Here is a 21,746-nt window from a genome sequence, read left to right as displayed (position 1 = left end):
TGCTAGTGTTGACTGACTCAGTCAGTTTGCCAATTCAACAAAATTATAAAATGAAAATTGACTTTTCCTTCACCCCATGCTTTAAATTCCATAGTCACTACCTGGTTGAAATCATTTGCTAATGGCATACAAAGGATAGGATGTGACAGTGTCATTCAGTACAGTATTTCAGACAAATCTCACACTGATCTCCCCTCCTAGTTTATTGTATTACCTAACGATTACTCCTGCATCCTCAGCTAAGCTTTTTGACCTTTCAGAGACAAATGGACAAATTGCCTCTGTCGTTCTCAGTCAGAGCAGCAGCAGGAGAGGAGCCAAGTGGAGCAAACCTCGAGATGAATGGCAGCAGTGGAGCTGCCAAATAAAAACCTGAGGACTGGGAGCCTGGATCAAGCTCAGTCAGAGCAGGAGAGGAGCAGTTCGAGCTCAGTCAGAGCAGGAGAGGAATGGATCAAGCTCAGTCAGAGCAGTAGTGGGAGAGGAGTGAATTTCAGCAAACTCAACCAAATCCAGAGGTACAGCTCTTCAGTTGACGTCAGGGTTCAAAAGGTGATGCAGGCAAGAGGACCGGCTGCTTTCGAGACAGAGTAAGTAGTACAAGGAGGGAGAGAGCATATAACATCCTTAGTTTTGCAGAGTTTTTGTTGAGACGGTGGGGATGGTAGGCTGCAGGAATAAGAGAGCATGAGTGAGCAAGAGAGAGAAAAAAAAGAGAAATAGATATCTGACTTGCTGAACAATGAGTACGATTGAGTAATTTGTAATTTGAATAATTTATTGCTCGTACCTTGTAAAGTTCACAATGAGGGAGAACTCAGCCTCCTGCAACGTGTGGGAAATTAGGGACACATCTGGTGTCCACACTGACTCCAAATACAGGTGATGTGTTCAGCTGCAGCTCCTTATTGACCACATGGAGTGGCTAGAAATGCAGATGGACTCACTGCGGCGCAGAACAGCAGGACGATGTGAAGAGCATGTTTAGCGAGCTGCTGACACCGCAAATAATGGTCACGCAGGCAGAAAAGCATTTCGTGACCAAGATAAGTGTGCAGAAGAAAGAGACAGCTATTCTGTTCGGGTGGGTGGGAAGAGAGAGGGCGAGCGAGAGAGAGAGAGGGCGAGCGAGCGAGAGACAGAGAGAGAGACACAGAGAGAGACACAGACAGGTGACAGAGTGAGAGAGAGTGTGACAGAGTGAGAGAGTGTGAGAAAGAGAGAGAGTGACTCTCAGGGGAAAGTTGCAACAGTCAACATTCCTGTGAGGAGGTTTTAAACCAATTCGGCAGGGGAATGAGGCACAGATGAGATGTAAATTCAGGAGCAAAGTCCAAAAAGATATAGAAAGAATACTAAGATAGTCCAATAGGCCAAAAAGACATAAGTCGGCTCTACTGCCCACCAAAGTATGAGAAAGATTGGCAGAGCTTTGCTGAGAGGGAACTCAATTGGCAAACGAACTGACAGGCAGTTCTGTAGCAGCAAATAAGACTCTGAAATGGTATGTTGCCTCCCTTGTGCCAGGGTCAGGAATGTCTCAGAGCGGCTGAAGCATTTCTGTTGAGAATAGGACTAGGAAGCTAGGATATTGTAGGAGGGAGAGCTTTAGATTTTTGGACCATTGAGATGGCCTTTAAGGTGGTGAGACCTGTACAAGCTGAATGGCTTGTACCTGAGCTGGAATGGGTCAACATTCCTGTGAGGAGGTTTTAAACCAATTCGGCAGGGGAATGAGGCACAGATGAGATGTAAATTCAGGAGCAAAGTCCAAAAAGATATAGAAAGAATACTAAGATAGTCCAATAGGCCAAAAAGACATACTCATGATCAAGTATATGGTAGCTCCAGTTAGCTAGTCTGTACATATTTGAATGCAAGGAGCTGTCTGGAAAGACAAATGAACTTAGAGCACATGGGAATATGATACTTTTGCATTCATGGATGCAAGGAAGGGCAAGACTGGCAGCTCAACATTCCAGGGTAGAAAATTTCAGGTGTGACAAGAGAGGTCGGACATTGCATTATTGATAAAGGAAACCATCACTGCAGTCATGAGAAAGGATATTTTATAAGGTTCTTGAAATGATGTCGTCTGGATAAAATTTAAAAAAACTATGATGTGGAGGTGCCAGTGTTGGGCTGAGGTGGACAGAGTTAAACATCACACAACACCAGGTTATAGTTCAAAAGGTTTATTTAGAAGTACAAGCTTTTGGAGTACTGCTCCTTCATCAGGGTTGCTAGATTACAAAATTATGAGAGGCATAGACAGAGTAGATCATATGAAACTAGCCCAGGCCATTAAAATCTAGGACTAGAGGACACAAGTTTAAGGTAAGTATTTTACAGGAGATCTAACAAAGAATTTTGCAACCAGAAGGTGGTTGATACATGGAACGCATAGCCTAAGAGGGTAATGGAGGAAAGTACTCACAATATTTAAGAAGCATCTGGGTGAGTATTTAAAAGACTTGAGTACTATCATCCCCAAATTTTAAACTTGTGGAACTCTCAAATTCATTAACTTTGTTCCAGTACTTATTATGCAGAGTGTCAAGGTAGTGTTTCAGCCAGTCTATTACATACACTGGGCATACATCCTCTGTCCAATACTGGACAATTGAAAGATTCTGCCACCAATACATAGCATCAAAGGACTGAAATTTCTTGCAACTAATACAATGCTCTCTTTTTGAACAATATCCAAATCACGACGTTATTTGATCTTATTCTAAATCTTCTGTTTCATAGTTAGCTTAAAAAACTCTGTTGTACTATTTGAGACAGTTTATAGCAGAATAGTACATTGAATCACACTTCAACCATTGACTGATTTAAGTCCCCAAATTCTATTCACTTCTTATAATTGATGAGAGCATTTCTGTCCTCTATTCTGTTAAAGTTCTTCTTTTGTATAATTGTCTCTATCTAAAATATCTTGCAAGCACGTTAACCTTGTGTCCTCCACTTTCTGTCATTTGCATGTGAATGCTGCTGGAAAGGAATGCTTTTCAAAAAAGTTTTGCTTCGTGCTTCTGACATTTGTTCTACAAGTGTGTGTTTACCTTCAAACTTCATTTCATCAAAACCAGAAGTCTGGCTAAATTCAATATTTGTTTTGCACAGTTCAGTAACTTAATAATCCTCAAATGCTGGGGAACAAACTGTTTATCCTGCTTTAGTATGATAACAGAAGAGCCAAGATCTTACCGGTTTCTTCTTTAGTAAAGAATACACACAGGGCGAAAGTGAGGACTGCAGATGCTGAAAATCAGAGTCAAGGAGTGTGGTGCTGGAAAAGCACAGACAGTCAGGCAGTATCCAAGGAGCTGGAGAGTTGACGTTGCAAGAATTCCTGCCTGACTTCGATGGTGGGCAAGTTGTTGGAGGGAATCCTGAGGGACAGGATGTATATGTATTTGGAAAGGCAAGGACTGATTAGGGACAGTCAACATGCCTTTGTGCAGGGGAAATCATGCCCCACAAACTTGATTGAGTTTTTTGAAGAAGTAACAAAGAGGATTGATGAGGGCAGAGGGGTAGATGTGATCTATATGGACTTCAGTAAGGCATTCGACAAGGTTCCCCATGGGAGACCGATTAGCAAAGGCTAGATCTCACTGAATACAGGGAGAACTAGCCATGTGGATACAGAACTGGCTCAAAAGTAGAAGACAGGGTGGTGGTAGAGGGTTGTTTTTCAGACTGGAGGCCTGTGACCAGTGGAGTGCCACAAGGATCGGTGTTGGGTCCTCTACTTTTTGTCATTTACATAAATAATTTGAATGTGAGCATAAGAGGTACAGTTAGGAAGTTTGCAGATGACACCAAAATTTGAGAGGTAGTGGACAGCAAAGAGGGTTACCTCAGATAACAACAGGATCTTGACCAGATGGGTCAATGGGCTCAGAAGTGGCAGATGGAGTTTAATTCAGATAAATGCAAGGTGCTGCATTTCGGGAAAGCAAATCTTAGCAGGTCTTATACACTTAATGGTAAGGTCCTAGGGAGTGTTGCTGAACAAAGAGACCTTGGAGTGCAGATTCATAGCTTCTTGAAAATAGAGTTGCAGGTAGATAGAAGAATGAAGGCAGCGTTTGGTATGCCTTCCTTTATTAGTAAGAGTATTGAGTACAGGAGTTGGGAGGTCATGTTGCGACTGTATAGGACATTGGTTAGGCAACTTTTGGAATATTGCATGCAATTCTGGTCTCCTTCCTATCGGAAAGATGTTGTGAAACTTGAAAGGGTTCAGAAAAGATTTACAAGGATGTTGCCAGGGTTGGAGGATTTGAGCTATAGGGAGAGGTTGAACAGGCTTGGGCTGTTTTCCCTGGAGCATAGGAGGCTGAGGGGTGATCTCAGAGGTTTACTAAATTATGGGGTGCATGTATAGGGTAAATATACAAAGTCTTTTTCCTGGGGTGGGGGAGTCCAGAACTACAGAGCATAGGTTTAGGGTGAGAGGGGAAAAATTTAAAAGAGACCGAAGGGGCAACTTTTTCCACACAGAGGGTGGTACGTGTATGGTATGAGCTGCCGGAGGAAGTGGTGGTTGGCTGGTACAATTGCAACATTTAAGAGACACCTGGATGGGTATATGAATAGGAAAGCTTTAGAGGGATATGGGCCAGGTGCTGGTAGGTGGGACTAGATTGGGTTGGGATACCTGGTCGACATGGATGGGTTGGACTGTTTCCATGCTGTACATCTCTATGACTCTATGATGAAGAGCTTATGCTTGAAACGTCAACTCTCCTGATCCTCAGATGCTGCCTGTCCGGCTATGCTTTTCAATAGGAATGAATAATCAATCCCCAAAACTTGGGATTTTGTTTCTTTCATTTTTCTGACGTTTTCTCCAAACCACTCTTTGGTTCAAATAATACTTAGCTTTCAATATTTGATTCACAAACAGCTAACCATTCTTTGCTGCCACTGCTAAAAAAATGACAAGTCCAGATATACATTTCCCTACTCAGAGTTTATTTTCTACAAAGCACATATCTGATGGTGTACAAGATTGTCCAGGTATCGCCTGGACACAAAGACAGAACAATTCCAAAAAGGCTGATTACCACCTCATCATTCCGCTCCCAATCATTAGTAAAGAGATGGAATGTGTCATTCACAATGTTATCAAGTAGTATTTTGCTTAGCAATAATCTCATTGACATCTAGCTCAGTTTCCACCAGTGCCACTCAGCTCCTGACCCCATTACAGGCTTAGTTCAAATACAGACAAAAGAGCTGAATTCAAGAGGTGAGGCAAGAGTGACTTGCCCTTGACATCCAAGTCACATTTGACCAAGCATGGCACTATGGAGCCCCAGCAAATCTGGAGTCAATGGGAATCAGGGGTATAACTTGGCACTGGCAGGAGTCTTACTTGGCACAAAGGAAGACGACTGTGGTTGCTGAAGATCAGTCATCCAATTGCAAGGACACCTCAGGAGTTCAAGTTTCTCACGCCTAAACAGCTTCAGCTGCTTCAATACCTTTCCTTGCATTGTAAGATTAGAAGTAGGGATGTTTGCGCAATCTTCAGTACCAGCCTGGATTCCTCAGATTATGAAGAACTTCATGTCTAAATGCAGAAATACCTGGACAATCTAGATGCTTGCAAATGTCACTTGCCACTGACAAGTGGCAAGTGACATTTGCAGCACAAAAGTACCTAGACAATGATCATCTCAAACATGAAAGAAGCTAACCATCACCCTTGATTTTTAATGGCATTATTACTATCACTGAAACCCCCACTACCAACATCCTGAGGGTTACCATTTACCAGAAACTGAACTGGACAAGTCATATAAATACAAGAGCAGGTGAGAGGTTAGGAATCCAACAGCAAGTCACTCACCTCACAATTCTCCAAAACCTGTCCATCATCTATCTACAAAGCACAAGACAGGTGTGTGATGGAATACTCCCCACTTGCCTGGATGGATATAGCTCCAACACAGTTATAACATGACACCACCCAAGACAAAGCAGCATGCTTGACTCGGACCACATTCAAAATATCCAGTTCCCCTCCATTTATCCTCTTTAGCAGCAATGTGTACTATCTACAAGCCTCAGGGCATTACAGGGATTTCTCCCCACCAGAGTAAAACAATAACCTCTTTAATGCTAGAAATGGACCTTCGTGTCAAGTGATTCATTTAGCCATTTGCCCAACAATTTGTTGTTCCAAGCTGGGTATGATAAGCGTGGACCACTGACAGGACAAAGAGACCAGATAATGTGACTTTCCCTCACTATGAATACAGGACAATGACAACTGGTTGAATGTCCTCTTATCGTATCATATCCGAACCTTGAGAGCAGTATCACAGGGTGGTAGGTAGCAGAATGGTAAATGCCTCAACTCACAGGCCACCTTGAGGGATAGATTGATATAGAGCCAAGGTAAACAATCTCTCAGGTGATTAAGTAAACTGGAAGACACTTCAAGTTAGGCTTTGAAGGAAAGGTAGAACACGTCTGAGTGTAGTCATCTGCATAGTAGGACTTAACTGAAACAGATGGACTAATTTGATCTGGTGAATTTCCCTATATAGGAGGACACAGGCAGGATCCAAGCCATGCCTGGAGGGTGGGAGAGTGGCACTGGACTGCTGAAATCTGCCCTCTTGCTAATCTGCTAATCCTACAAAAGAAATAGGCAATGAAAAGATGACCATGGTAGAAAAGAAATTAGATTGGGGACTGAAGGGTTATCTCACATAATTCAAAGCAGGAAAACATAAGAAGCTAACTGACCAAATGATTAAAATGAATTGGAAGCCTATGAACCTACACACCATACAAAAAGAGTGCTGAAAAAAAAAGGAACAGAAAGACAAAGGAGAAACGGCCATAAATGTCAGTACTTCAAGCTCATGTGGAATTAACAGTATGCGTAAATCAATTAATAAAGAAACAATAGATCGCCAAAATAATGTTAGCCAGGCAAGTATTGCTCTTGAACCAAGCCATGTCTCCCCAAGAGAATGGTAGAGATGAAACTGAATGGTAAAAGACAAGAAAGGTAAAAAGTTTGGTTTCCAGTTCTTTAGGCCTACATAGAATTAACAAAACAAGTGCTGGAATCGAGAAAGGCAGAACTAGAGTTCACACGAGATATGAGGAGGACAGGGGACTGCATTGTTTCATCACACCTAAAAACATAGCAAGGTGATGGATAATTAAGAGAGACATTCTTCAAGTAGCAGGAATTTATCACAACCAACACGTGCTGAGGTAAACTCCACATCATGACTGTGTACTATAGCTGATGGTTCTGACATGTAAATAATTGGACGTAAAACTATTTGTATATCTCACTCTCACTACAAGTAAAGGATAAACATAAAGTTAAATATTGAGATTGGAAGAAAAATGTTCAAACGTTGTAAGGGGGGAGCTAGCGAGACCAACCTTTGTGTTTCATCAAGGTAATAAGTCCTTTCTATGAACGTGAACAGATGCAAAGTTTTTGAGTGTCTGTAGTCTATGAACTAAATGGTCTGGTGTATGTATTTTTATTAGTTTGCTGTTAAACGCTATCTTGTGTCATTTATGCATTTTCTTTCTCTGGATACTTTCAGTTTGTGTACAAAATATATGCAGAGTGGTTTATCAAATAACAGTTTAAAAAAGGCATCTAAAAGAAAGAACAAAGGATGTCATTGCCTGGATTCAAACAGAAATATTTGACCTCTGTTTTAAAGGTGTTCATTGGACTGTAAATCTCTCCAGGACTCAATGAAATAGGAAGGCAACTAGTTGAATTTGCAAAATTCGATGAGAGGAAGTGATTCCCAGCGCAAGAGAGAGAGCAAGCCCTTAGGGAGCTCACGTTGGCAGCAAATGTAGGCCCAGAGTGTGGTGACTTCAATGTCAGTGAGCCCACCAGCACAGGACTCAAGACAGTGGCAGCACTACTGGCATTGAAGATGGCAGTGACAGCAGAACAGCTTCTGCGATCGGCAAAAGTGGCATCTGACATGCAATGCAGAGGTTATCTATAGCAGTCATCCAGCTTAAATTCAATATCACCAATGTAAAGGTGACCATGTCATGAGCAGCAATCTCAGAGACTAGATTGAAAAGGAATACAAGTGACCAGCATTGGAATTAGGATGTTGGGCTTCAGCTTTGATAGCCAGAATTTGTAGTATGGTGGATCAACTGGATTATTGGTTACTTTGGAGACAGCATAGTAGGCTCAACGTGGTATTCCTGGAGTGCAATAGTGGCAATGGCAGCCCCAGAGCAGGACTCCTGGAAAGGACAGTGATGCAGAGGCTTTGGTATGTCCAAAGAGCACTGTGGACACATCCCCATGTCGAGCAGAGCACAAGAAGGGAGGAAGATGAACTCTGCTTTTAGTTACATACTAATCTTCTTAATATATTCTGTAGCTCAAAATGGTGTCGGAGCATAGTGACATATTCCACTTTTCACTATATTTATTTATTAACTACAAGTGACAATAAATCACTCAATTAAATTCAATTCAGTTCAATTAACAGTGGTGAGTTGCAGAAAACGTTTGGCAACAAACAAATTTATAATAACGTGTCCTAACATCAATTGAGGTTCACATGTATTCGAGTGAAAAGGAAGATTAAATGACAATATCCAACTGATTGCTTTCTGTTGATGATGACGACAAATTGCATAATTTTGCATACTTTTATATAATTGTTCATTTTTGTTACGACTCTGGGAATAGTGGGGCTTTATTTATTGCATGGTACCATAGTGAGGTATGACAGTATACACTGATGTTGAAGAAAGACTATGAGGAGGACATGCTATCCTCAGTTAACTTGGAAGTTAACAAAGGGAACATGTTGACAAAAGGCAGAAAATGCTGCAAAGGTTAGCAGTGGGTCAGAAAATTGGGATACTTTAAGAAACCAAAAAGAGTGCTTATATACAAGGGAAAACTATCAAGAAAGACAAACTGTCAGAGCTTCAAAAGTACATAAGGAAAAACGGTAACAAAAGTGAGCTCTGGTCAATTATGAGATGAGAATATGGCAACAAGGAACAGCAGAGATTTTAAACAAACAGCCCTCTGGTGGCACAGTCGTAATGTCCGTACCTGTGGACCAAGTGACCTGGGTTCAAGTCCCACATGCTCCGGAGGTGCATAATACCATCTCTGAACAGGTTGATTAGTAAAGAAAATAATACGTTGTTACAAAAGGGAGACTTTGTATCTATCTTCATTATATTGGAAAAATTGAGATATAGAGGGAAAGAATTTTAGAGAAAATATAGAAAAAATGGCAATACAGAAAAAATGGGATTAAATCTCCTCAATCTGACGGCCTGCATCCAATGGTCTTAAAGAAAATGTCTACAGAGACAGACAGTCAATGTAGTGATTATAAACTTCCAAAGTACAAATATGAGATACTGCAAATGCTGGAAATCTAAAATAGAAATACAAAGTGCCAGAGAAAAGCAACAGTTCTGGCAGCAGCTATAGTCAGATAAACAGAATTAATGTTTAATGTCTGTAAGAACTCTTCATCATAACTGAAAGAAGCTAGAAAATGGTGTTTTTTTAAATGTTGTTAACAGAGGGGGAAGAGAAGCTAGTAGAATAAATGGTGAAGATGCCCAGATCAAAAGACAACAAACTGCTCACGGTGGTAAAGGAGTGAGAGAGATTTGGAAATGGTGTAAATGATACAAGCGTGAAGGAAGAATGAGTCTGCTATTTTCAGAGCAAAAATGAGACACGGTGTGAAACCAGGGGGTGGAGTAATAAAAACAGATGACATTTGTCATTCTCTGAAGCTGTGGAAGTCTAGAGGCTGTAAAGTACCAAAGTGAAAAATGACGAGTTGTTCCGTCAGCTTGTGTTAAATTTCAATGCAGTACTGGAGCCGGCCCAGGTCAAAAATTTCAGTTTGTGAGTGGTGGGGTTTAATGAAATGACAAGCAACTGGAAGATCAGGGTTATTTTGACACGCAGTGCAGAGGTACTCTGTAACAGTCATCCAGCTTACATGCAATATCACCAATGTAAGGGAGACCAAGTTGTGAGCAGCGATCTAGCAGATTAGATTGAAAGAAATAGAGTACAAGTAAAATACTACTTCACCCAGAAGTAGTATTTGGTGCCTTGAACAAGGAGGAGGGAGAAAATGAGTGTTATTTTTAATTATAAGGGAATATGCTATGGTGGGGTGAAGAGGTGTTCGAAGAGATGGAATGGACCAAGGTGTCATGGAGGGAATGATTCCTATGAAATGCTGAAAGTGGGGGGGAAAATGTGATTTGTACTTGTGCCCTGTTGGAAGGGGCAAAAATGGTGAGGAATGTGGAGACTGGTGGGTGGAAAGTGAGGACAAGAGGAATCCTATTGTTTTTCCAGTAAGGAGGAGATGAAATGTGGACAGATTGTGGAAGATGGTTCGGGCACAGTTGGAGGTTCTTGTCAACCATGGAGGAGTGGAATCCTTGGCTGAAGAACAGGTCGGATACGTCGGAGGCATCATCACAAAAGATGGAACAAAGACCAAGATACTGGGCAAATGGAATTGAATCCTGGCAAAAAAAAGCAGGTTGCAAGGAAACATATCCTGTCAGTGAGTTTGTAGTGAGTACTGGTGGACAGTCTATTCCCATAAATGGGGACAGTGAAGTCAGGGAAAGGAAGAGTTTGAGATGAATCAGATAAAGCAGAAAGCAGGATGGAATTGAAAACAAAACTGCTAATTTTTTCCAATTCTGAACAAGAATAGGAAGCAGCTGCAATGATGTCACTGATGCACCAGAAAGTGAGACCTGGGTAAGCCCTCAGCCCTCTATTTAGGAAAAGACATAAAGCATCTAAAAAAATCATGAAAATATGTGGGAGAGACTGAACAAAGATGGGAAAATAAGAGTCAGGATCAGAAGAAATAAGTTGGGTAGAAACAGGCTGAAACAGTGGGTATGCCAAGGAGTCAGTTAATGAATTTTGGGAAGGAGGTGGACGCGAGCTCTTTGAGGGTGGAGGACTACAAGGTGGGAAGCTGTGGAGGGGAGATCTCCATAGGAGATGAGGTCAATGATAGTCCGAGAAATAACAGATTTAAGTTCAATGGTGCGGTCACAGTCCAAGGGAAGATGGAAGGAAGTGTCCTAGAGAGTTGATGCTCAGCCTTTCCAGGTCAGAGGCTGACATGTCAAATGACAACTACACCACTCTTAGCACATTTATAACAAAGTTATAGTCAGACCTGAGAGAATGGAACGTAGCAGGTTAGACTGGTGAAGGCAATTTCAAAGATCCTGTACACAGGTCCACTGATCGATTCTGAATGAAAGCTATCAAATTTGATTGAGATCCAATGTTAAATGTCCCATATCTCATGCTAGGATCTTTAGAGATTCCTGTGTATTTTGCATTCAGCCTCGGTTGAAATTATGGATCCTTCCAATGAGTAATCATCTGTCCAAAGCAGGATTAATACTTTAGATAGTTATATATGCTGACAATTGGACCATGTACTATTTAGACATATCTGAAAAGCTAAGTTTGATTGTCTACACACAGCAATCTAAAGGGAAAAAAACAAAACAAGTCAATCCACTCCCGCCCCTTGAATCCAACACAGTAATCCTCACAGACATTTTAAAGCTATGCTAATATACAATAATGTTTTCATAGGTTCTAGTCAAATTGGTAAGACATGCAGAGAACAGCCAAAAGAACAATCCTAGTGTGAATGGTTTAATTATGAAAAAAAAATCTGTAAAACTGCATATGTTTCAGCCCTAACAGACATTTGAGAACTGATATAAAAAGTATAAAAGCATTTTTTTTTGAAATCCAGAACATCATTTCCATTTACATTGTGAGGGGAAAAGGTGAAAGCTTCAAACTAATGAAACAGAAACTGAAATTAAGAAGTTGTTCTTTGCAGCAAAATTACCAATATATAAAATAGACTTATTTAAAGCTGTGCAGTTGAAAACCCTATAATTATTTACAAAATACCTGAATGCTAAATTAAGGAAATGAACAATGTCAGTTCAATCTAGATAAATGGACTAAACTGAGCCAAATGTACCAAATCACCCGAGTTCAATAAAATTATGTCGCACAAATAACAAGCAAGTGAATAGACAATGTGTAGCAAATAAATTCTTAAAATGAACACATATAAACAGATGGAAATAAGTATTCAGATTTTTTTAACCAAATTAATTCTTTTCACTTCAGGAACAATGTTGACGTTATCAGAAAGGAAACGGAATAGTTTACATGTAATTGTCATCTGTTGTAAATAAGCCTCATTAAAACTGTTTTGTATTCACACCTGACACCAAGCTTTATTCAATTTACATAAATGTGATAATGCAATATCCATTGTAAGCTCAGTTATTCATAACCTACCTATTTTAAAATTGATGTACAACATGTGGACAAATTGTTACAGTTCAAAGGAAAAACAAACTTAATGCTTGCCTCGTTCAGATTTTGATCAGCCTGCATTTCAGTGCTTTAAAAATAAACGAATGTAAAATTATTTGCTTTAAAAAAGCACCCTTGACTGAAATTATTTTATTCCAAAACTAATATGTAGAAAATGATCAAAAAATCCTGAAATGCACCAAGCAGTCCTCTGAAATTTCCCTTTCCTCAATTTGTGAATTCCCAAAACAAACATTCAACTCAGGCAGGTCCAGAAGTTTTCACCGTGCAATTTGCTGCCATTCTTCAAATTTATACAACTTTCACTAACTAATTAAAAACTAATCTCACCTCAGGACGACCATCATAGTATGTTAATCTTGATTTGGTTAAAACAAACAATCTTTCTTTGTAGTTGAGTGGAGAAGTCCGTTTCTTCTGTTGTGATCTTTTAATTAAGGTCTCTTCAAGAATTGGATCTGCATTCATCTCTTCCCAAAATCTTTGTTGCATCTCACCAGTGAGCAGAAGGGCCCACTACACCTGAAATAATTTTTAAAATTAACTTTTCACTACAGGGTCTTCATATTTAAACCAAAACAAACCAGTACTATTTTAAGTGTTGATTTGCTACTCATGATCCATGACTAATGCAAAAAAAATGTTAATGCAACCTTGTTTATGTGTTGATAATCTGCTCTTCTAGTGAAAAGCATCCTTAAGATGTATCAATCCATTTAAAATGTAATCAATAACTGCAAAAACTGCAAAAATAATGCTTAATTGTCTTAAACAATACAAAGGTATAATTTAAAATGCATTAATACATTACAAACTGACAAACGTAAATAAGTCTTCGGAAATAAAAACAGAAAATGGAGGCGAGACAGGTTCTCGGTTCACAGATGTTGTAACAACATTTCAAGTTGATGAATTGACAAAATCATTTCTATTTGGTTTCAGGTTTCCAGCACCCACTCAATTTTATTTTTATTTTATTACTTGTCACCTTTGCAGTGTTTGTTGCAGTAAATAAGCTGACATATTGAACAGCAGGACAAGGAATTTGATGGAGAAAAAAAAATCTCATCATGGTCCATAATGCTACAGAATTTTTATTCGTTGATATATTACAACAAACTCAATGGCAATGCAAGAAGGTTATAATGCATGTCTTGCCAAAGTTATGACTTAAGCAAAGGGCAAAAGATGATGAATAATCACAACCAAATCTAATCCCTGGTACTGATTCTAACCTCTTCCCTGGTAACTGTCTGAAACAAATATGACGCTCACATTAAGAACAATTTGGCCTTGATCTTAAAACGAATTACACCAGGTGAATCACTTTGCTCAACCAAGATTGGAAATGACAACAGCATACACAGCCTTATTAACCCTGCAATGTTCTCAATATTAGCATCTGGCACTAGTGTCAAAACTGGGAGATCCTACAAACAACTCAAGCAAGGCCTGGCACTGTCATACTCATAGAATCATTACTTACAGACAATGTTCCAGGCACTCCACAACCATTTGTGGATATGTTCAGTCCCACCAGCAAGTCAGACACACCACAAGTGGCAGTGATACAATGGCAAACAGTCAGAAGGGTTTGCTCTGAGTCCTCAACACCCTCTGGGCCCCTCAAAGTCTCATGACATCGGGTCAACACAATAACGGTGGCGAAGGGCACACAGTATACTCTGGGTCATGGATTTCAATGTTCATCACCAAAAATAGTTTGGCAGCATCATTACCATCTAGCTGGCCAAATCCTGAAGAGTCATGATGCAGCTGTGCAGAACATTGGTGAGGCCATTTTTAAAATACTGTGTACAATTCTGGTCACTCTTCTATAAAAAGAATGTTGTTAAACTCGAGACAGGCATAGAAAAGATTTACAAGGATGTTGCTGGGACTGGAGGGTTTGAGTAAAAGGGAAGACTGAATAGGCTGGGACTTCTTATCCTGGGAGGGTCAGAGCTTATGGACATTTATAAAATCGTGAAGGGCATAGATCAGATGAATAGCCAAGGTCTTTTTTTCCCCAGGGTGGGGGGGGTGCAGAATTAGTGGGCTTTGGTTTAAGGTGAGAGTGCAAAGATTTGAAAAGGATCTGAGGGGTAACCTTTTCATGCAGAGGGTGGTGAGTGTATGGAACAAGCTGCCAGAGATACAATTCCAACATTTAAAAGCTATCTGGATGGGTAGATGAACTGGAAAAGTTTAGAGGGACTAGGTCAGATTGGGATGTCCGGTCAGCTTGAACGAGTTGGACTGAAGGGTCTGTTTCTCGGCTATATGACTCTATGCTGAAAATGTGTTGCTGGAAAAGCGCAGGTCAGGCAGCATCCAAGGAACAGGAGAATCGACGTTTCGGGCATAAGCCCTTCTTCAGGAACCCGAAACGTCGATTCTCCTATTCCTTGGATGCTGCCTGACCTGCTGCGCTTTTCCAGCAACACATTTTTAGCTCTGATCTCCAGCATCTGCAGCCCTCACTTTCTCTATATGACTCTATGTCCACATCTGCTCCGCTAGGTCTTAGGCAAGTAGTGATAGTGTTTAGCCATTCATGGCCTGACATATTCCCTACTCAACCATTACTGTAAAGGGACAGGGATCAACCCTAGTTCAATGAACAGTAAGGAGGACACATCCAGTGCAGAACCACCACAATGAAGTGTCAATGTCGTGATGCTACCACACAAAACTACTTGCATGCCCAGCAGTGTAAGCGACATGCCTTTGATAAAACTAAGCAATACATAGGGTGAATTTGATGTTAGGAAGGCATTCAGTTGTGTGAGATAACACCTCTGGGTAGAAAAATAGACAACATTTGAATGATTTTCTAATCAGGATTATAATACTAATCGACAAAATAAAAGTAAATAAAGACAATTAACATACAAATTGCAGTCAATATAAAGTGTAGCAGATACAAGAAAGTGTGACCTCACAGACATGTCCAAAAACATACCATATGCCACTAATTTCAACCAAAGTCTTCAAAGCTCTTAACTACGACAGAAAGAAATTGCGTTGGAATTCTACAAGAATTAGCCACTATTCCACACTGAATAGCAGATCCCAAACATCCATGTTCCAAGGGCGCAGTCTTCACGAAAATGGCACAATCTTTCAGTTTGCTCAGATCTACTCACAACGATAACATGAATCCACAGAAACAGCTTTGGCCAAACCTTCAGCAATGTTCTTCTGCACTGTGCGGGGGGGGGGGGGTGCTTTCTGCCCCCAATTAACCTGGGTTATAAGATCCACAAAAGACACTATCCCACAATAAATCACTTCCAAGTGGCGAGTGCTATCAAGCACCAGAGCAGAAGCCAATACAGGCACCTCCCAATACTGCTTCCGATCAGGTTACCTCCACTGAATCCATCACATATGCCTCAGCCACCTCCTGCTGATTAGGTTTTGACTACAGTGGCATCAAGAAGCCTCACCAAAAGTCAAGTAATGGGAATCAGACAGAAATTGGTTGGGGTCAGTTGCAACACAAAGGAAGAGGATGCAGTTGTTAGAGCTTTTCATTAGCTCTGGGACATCAATAGAGTGTAGTGCTCTAGACCCAACAAATGTTTTCACCAATGATCTGTCTTTCATAAGCTCAGAACTAGAAAATGCACCAACATTATTTGTAACTCCACAGGTATTGAAGCAGTTCATATCCAGCAAGACTCGGGACAGCATTCAGGAGGTTGGAATACTGCACCAAGGAAGTCATCTCCTGGTTCTCGTCTGCCCACAATCTACAAAGCACAAATCAGTAGCATAATGGAATACTCTCCACTTGTATGAATAGTAAAACTCCACTTATAACACTCAACAATGTAGTGCTCTTGATCAGCACCCCATCCACTAACTTCAAACTCAATTTCTCCAACAGTCACGGCTCGCAGCACTGTGTCCCATCAACTAAATGTACTGCAGCAACTCATCAAGTCTCTTTCAACTGCAACATCCAAACCCTTGACATCTAAAATGACAAGAACTGAAGATAAACAGGAACACCAGCTCGTATTAGTTCCCCTCCAACAACTGATCCTGACTTGAAGCTACATTATCATTCATTTGCCATTGCTGGGTCAAATTCAAATAATCCATCCAGAAATGTTATATTTTCCATGACCTTCACTATGCAAAATGGTCACAGACTGAAACCACAAACAGCCAAGAATTATTACATCGCATGACGAGAGGAACGTAGAAACAATAATTCTTAAAAGTCTATTACATCCCCACTCAATTATTTTCAACATACAGCATAAGCATGAATTCATTAAAACAATGTACTGAATAGCATTTGTATTCCCATTGTGAAAACCAGTTATATTCAACAAATCTTTCACTTTTATTTATTAGTAAAATCTATTTAAGAAAAGGTGTTTGAGTCAATGGAATTTGCTCAGATTGGAAGGGGAAGAAGTGATATCTGACAAGGAAAGCTAATGATACCTAATTACATTGACTTGAAAGACCAATACATGTGGTATTTTATTGATAAATATTTGTACAAGAGTAAAGAATTAATTTTTAAAAAACTGATTAGCTCACATTACAATTCTATCCATAGATTCAGGCACTCCATCAAAAAAAAAATTCTTTCTTTCCTTTCTTAACTACCTTTCACAAAAAAGACATCACAAATCATTTGACAGGAAAATAAATTTGGGTCTTTAGGTACAATTGCCCAAACAATTTGTGCATTTTAAAAGGTACACAAATATTAGTGACATATTTAACCAGATAATTAACCACTATTTCAGAAATCTGCCAAAGGCCCTGAGACTACACCTTCCAAACCCACCACCACTTCCATAGAGAAGGACAAGCCCAGCAGACACAAGAGAACACCACCACCACTACCACCTGCAAGTTCTCCTCCAAATCCACCATCTGGACTTGGAAATATATCACCATTCCTTCATTATTGCAAGGTCAAAATCCTGGAAATTCCTTCTTTCAGGGTTTACTTACAGCACATGGACTGCAGTGGTTTAAGAAGGCAGCCCACTACCACCTTCTCACAGGCAGGCAATAAATGCTGATCCAGCCAGTGACACCCATGTCGCATGTGTGAATGATAGAAAAGTATGTCAATACCATCTCTGAAATAGTGAACATCTTGAGACAAGCATCCCAACCACAGTTGGATACTGAGGCACATAAGAAATCTTAAGACTGAAAGATGTAGGTTTTAAGGAAGGCCTAAGGGAACATCCAGTAAGCTTGAGAGCAAGAATTCTGCAACTTCGAGCTGAAGCAAGTGAAGGAATGGTAACCAAATGAAAAAAAAAACCATTTTGGTGGAAAGCAGAGATCTCAAGTGGTGACAGACTTAGAAGAGCAAAGCAATTTGCAACTTGAAAACAAAGGAAACTTGAAAATGTTAAACTCAAGGTTGAAATTTTTTTTGATACATAACATTGGACACAGCACTGTGATAACTCCCCTACTCTTTTCTGCATATTGCATTGCTACATGACCTTTTGTTTCCTCCTCAGTTTAATATTTATCCAGACGATAATGATGTATTTATACAAAACGTCAGCTAAGTCATATTTAAGGATATTATGTACTGAATTGGATGCCAATTTAAAGAACTTATTTTAATTTAGAACTCTAATTTAATAAATAGGGATATATATTAGCTTAAAATCATAGAATGACCAAAAAAAGCATTCATTTGAAAATCAAAAGAGAAACTCCCATATTACTGGTTAACAGAACAGTAATCAGGTTAGTTGGTGTGATTTAAATAACAACCACATAGCTCTAATAACCCTGTGCAAATTCTGCATTTAAATATTTATATCCAGGGCATAGACAATGGTCAAAACTGAAAGCATTACTCAAGAGAAAACCGGAAAAATATTTAAAGCAGAATAAAGTGCAGTGCATTCCATCAAAAATCTAGCAGAAGCAGGATGGGTCAAAAAATCTTTGTGTTGGTAAACTTTTATTCTACAGTTTGTGGGACAGGGAGTGTGTAAAATGGCTGCTGTATTTGACAACTCGAAGTAACTCATTTTGAGATACCTGAGAGATGCAACATAAATTCTTATTCATTCCTTTTTTAATATCAAACTTGCTAATTTGTTCTCCTTAGATGGTAACCGACTACATCCCAGCTCAGCATTATTTGAAGTCATTCAATTTGCAAAAGCATGTTCTAAAATGTAGGGAAATGTATAAAGTTCTTTTTTACTTGAAAGCGACTTTTTCTATATTTAGCAAGATTTTTTTAAAATCTACTCTAGCAACCAAAATAAAACTCTGGATAAATAGAACCTTGAGTAGCAATACTAACTTAAACACAAGTACTTAAATGCAGAATGAAGGGTGACGAGACAGAAGCTACCCGCGAATGTAGCAAATAGCGAATATGCCGGTACTGCCTGCAAACCCGGAGGATTACAGAATATGTATAAGAATTTGGGTGACTGTCGTTTACACCGCATTCGCTGCTCTGTTGTCTTCCCGTTCTCTTGAAATGTTGCTGATCGTAGAAATCACTTTTTTTTTAAGCATTTTCTATGCCTTTCACATTCTCTCTCTTCGGCATACAAAAAAAAAAGCACCATTTAGAAAACGGTTGTTTCGTTACAGAAATATACAACAAATTAGTTGGTTCTCTCTCCACAAACGCTGCTCCCTCTTATCAGTTCATAGCTAACATTGGTAAAACAATTCCTGCGAAAGGTTGGGGGGGGGGGGAAGAGGTAGCTCCGCTCGAAAACGCCGTAGCCTTTAAAGCAAACTCAAATCGGCCAGGGAAAAGTACAACTCACCGATAATTCTAACGCAACAATGGGGTCAATTCGCAAAGTGAGTATGGAACAGGGGATATAAATGTTCACTTCCTGCATTGCAGTACACGCACTAATCCTCCTCTCATAATCTGTTTTCAGTGACCAGCCAACTTCAAGACAACTCTCCTACAGCCATATATGTTTGTTTTTATTTTAAAGTTAAGAGAGAGCGCGAGCTCCTTCCCTTGTCGAGGTTTGCTGAACCAAAACCTTTAGCTGGGAGCTGAGTCAGATCGCTTGGCGCAGACTCACCATGTCCACAAACACACTTGTCTCCCGGGGACAATCAGCCCTCGCGCTGTCCAGGTGTTTGGGGGTTCGGCTGCTCGCGCGCTCCCTTCACCTGCCTGACCGCCACCTCCCGCAGCCGCAGCAGTAACTCCTCCTGCCCCTCCTCACAGCAATTGCCACTAATCCGCTTTCTGGGTGCACTCCAACCGGACGGTTCAACACCCCCAGCCTCCTACACACATCGACAGTTTCAGCAAACACCACAAAGCGACAAAACATGCGCAACCCGGCAGAGCACCCTGGGACAGACAGTTCTTGGAAGGCTCTGCAGAAAGAGAAAAAAAAGCAGAAATTCAACAGTTCAGTTCCCTCTGGAAATTCTGATTTCAAAGAAAATCTTTAAGTTGTTGCGTAAAAGGAAGCGGATCGCAAGAATATACTGTGTTGGTTATAATTTTCTATGTCGAACTGATTGTATCGTCATCGGGGCCACCAGATCGCTCTTCCAGTCTTTCTATGTCGATAAACCCCCTGAAATATTCCCACATTCCTTGGTAACAACCATCCTAAATGTTCGAAGCTGGTAATGGAGACTATAGTTCCTGACTTATATCGCCATTTCTTCTACATTGGTCAAAATCCTGAAACTTACCAACAGTACTTTGGATTTCTCTGGATCCCAAATACTGCAGCGGTTCCAGAAGGCAGTTCGCCACAACCAGGGCAATTGGAGATGGACAACTGCTGACCTAGTCAATTACACCCACATCCTGTGAATTAATATATTTTTAAGATTATGTACCAGTAAGTTGACAAAAAGCAGTTGTCTCAAGTCTCCTTAGAACCCTATTGAAATACCACTCAAAAATAATTTATCTCTTAAAATCGGTTTGTAATTTATACCCTCACTATTCAGATCTACACAACTAAGTATCCTTTCAACTATAAAAGATACTGAAGCAAACAATCCATTTCAAATAAGGTGTCTTCAAGACACATACCTTTAGGTAATGGTTGAAAAGGCTAACATTTAAGAGACTGACCCAAATGTCTTTCATGAAGCTTCTAAATGTGTGACTGTGAGTTGTTGTTTTCAATGTTGGTGACTACCGAATAGGCCATTGGTCATTATGGCGGTGCACACCAACCCACAAAATTCAATTTCAGCTGTGACTTCCTGGTGCAATGACTGATGTTAAAGTCACAGCATTTCATACCACTGCATTGAAACAACAAGTTGGTTAATACTGCTATACATCTGTTAATGCAGTCTCCCCATGCTATCCTGTCCACATGTCGCCTTCATAATTCCTTTGCGGTTTCATTTTAGATCTATTCACTGAATAGCTCAACACTTCACTTGGAATAAGACAGCAATAGGGATAATGAATGGGAGCTGGGTGTGTCTCTTGAAGACACCTCGTTTGAAATGGATTGCTTGCTTTAGTATCTTTTATAGTTGAAAGGATGCTTGTCTAGAGACTACAGCAAAGGATACTTAGATGTGTAGATCTGAACACTGAAGGTATAAATTGGGTGGAATATTAGGCAGCAAAGGTTGGGAGTGGGGCAGTGATTGAAAAGCATTCAAAGCCTTGATCTTTGATGGAGGCAGTACCCTTGAAGTGGAGCTTTGTGCATCCCACTGGTTGTCTAGCGCAGAATAAAGTCATTGAATGTGTGACCATTTTCTTTCCTATATTTTGTCCAGCCAAAAACATTGTTGTATGTGAACAAATTTGTGAGCTCTGTCTTTGAGAGGTGTGCTGCATTCATAATTTTGGCAGACCAGGGTATACCCTTCAAACCTGTGGGCAGCACGGTGGCACATTGCTGCCTCACAGCACCAGAGTCCCGGGTTCAATTCCCACCTCAGGCGACACTCTGTGTGGAGTTTGCACATTCTCCCTGTGTCTGTGTGGGTTTCCTCCGGGTGCTCTGGTTTCCTCCCACAATCCAAAAAAATGTGCAGGTTAGGTGAATTGGCTATGCTAAATTGCCCGTAGTGTTAGGTGAAGGAGTAAATGTAGGGGAATGGGTCTGGGTGGGTTGCACTTTGGCGGGTCGGTGTGGACTGGTTGGGCCGAAGGGCCTGTTTCCACACTGTAAGTAATCTAAAACCCCACATTTGGGATGCAATGTTCTACTCCTGAAAGCTGTCCTCCATGTTTCACAGCCATATGACAAGATATTGAGAACACAGGTTTCAACAGCTTGGTCCTAAATACAACAGCTTGGTCCTAAAGGTCGGCTTG

At 40.4% G+C, this 21,746-nt stretch overlaps 1 protein-coding gene across 6 annotated transcripts in view; it reads right to left on the bottom strand.

Moving 5' to 3' along the window:
* Positions 1-21,220, bottom strand: part of LOC122550525 (tyrosine-protein kinase Tec-like) — a 151,436-nt gene extending 130,216 nt beyond the window's left edge. For 2 of the 6 annotated variants that reach the window (XM_043691430.1, XM_043691420.1), the window contains exons 1-2: positions 19,513-19,888; positions 12,770-12,961 (exon numbers count right to left, since the gene is read on the bottom strand). In XM_043691430.1, the coding sequence (XP_043547365.1) occupies positions 12,770-12,786 (17 nt within the window). In that variant the 5' untranslated portion in view covers positions 12,787-12,961; positions 19,513-19,888. Of the gene's footprint in view, positions 1-12,769; positions 12,962-19,239; positions 19,439-19,512; positions 19,889-20,143 lie in introns of those variants that run through there. The other 4 variants (XM_043691392.1, XM_043691400.1, XM_043691438.1 and 1 more) reach the window with 4 other exon arrangements.
* Positions 21,221-21,746: the final 526 nt, after the last annotated feature.

The sequence above is a fragment of the Chiloscyllium plagiosum genome, chromosome 1, assembly GCF_004010195.1.
Source record: "Chiloscyllium plagiosum isolate BGI_BamShark_2017 chromosome 1, ASM401019v2, whole genome shotgun sequence".
NCBI lineage: Eukaryota > Metazoa > Chordata > Chondrichthyes > Orectolobiformes > Hemiscylliidae > Chiloscyllium > Chiloscyllium plagiosum.
This window is presented reverse-complemented; position numbering and strand designations above follow the sequence as displayed.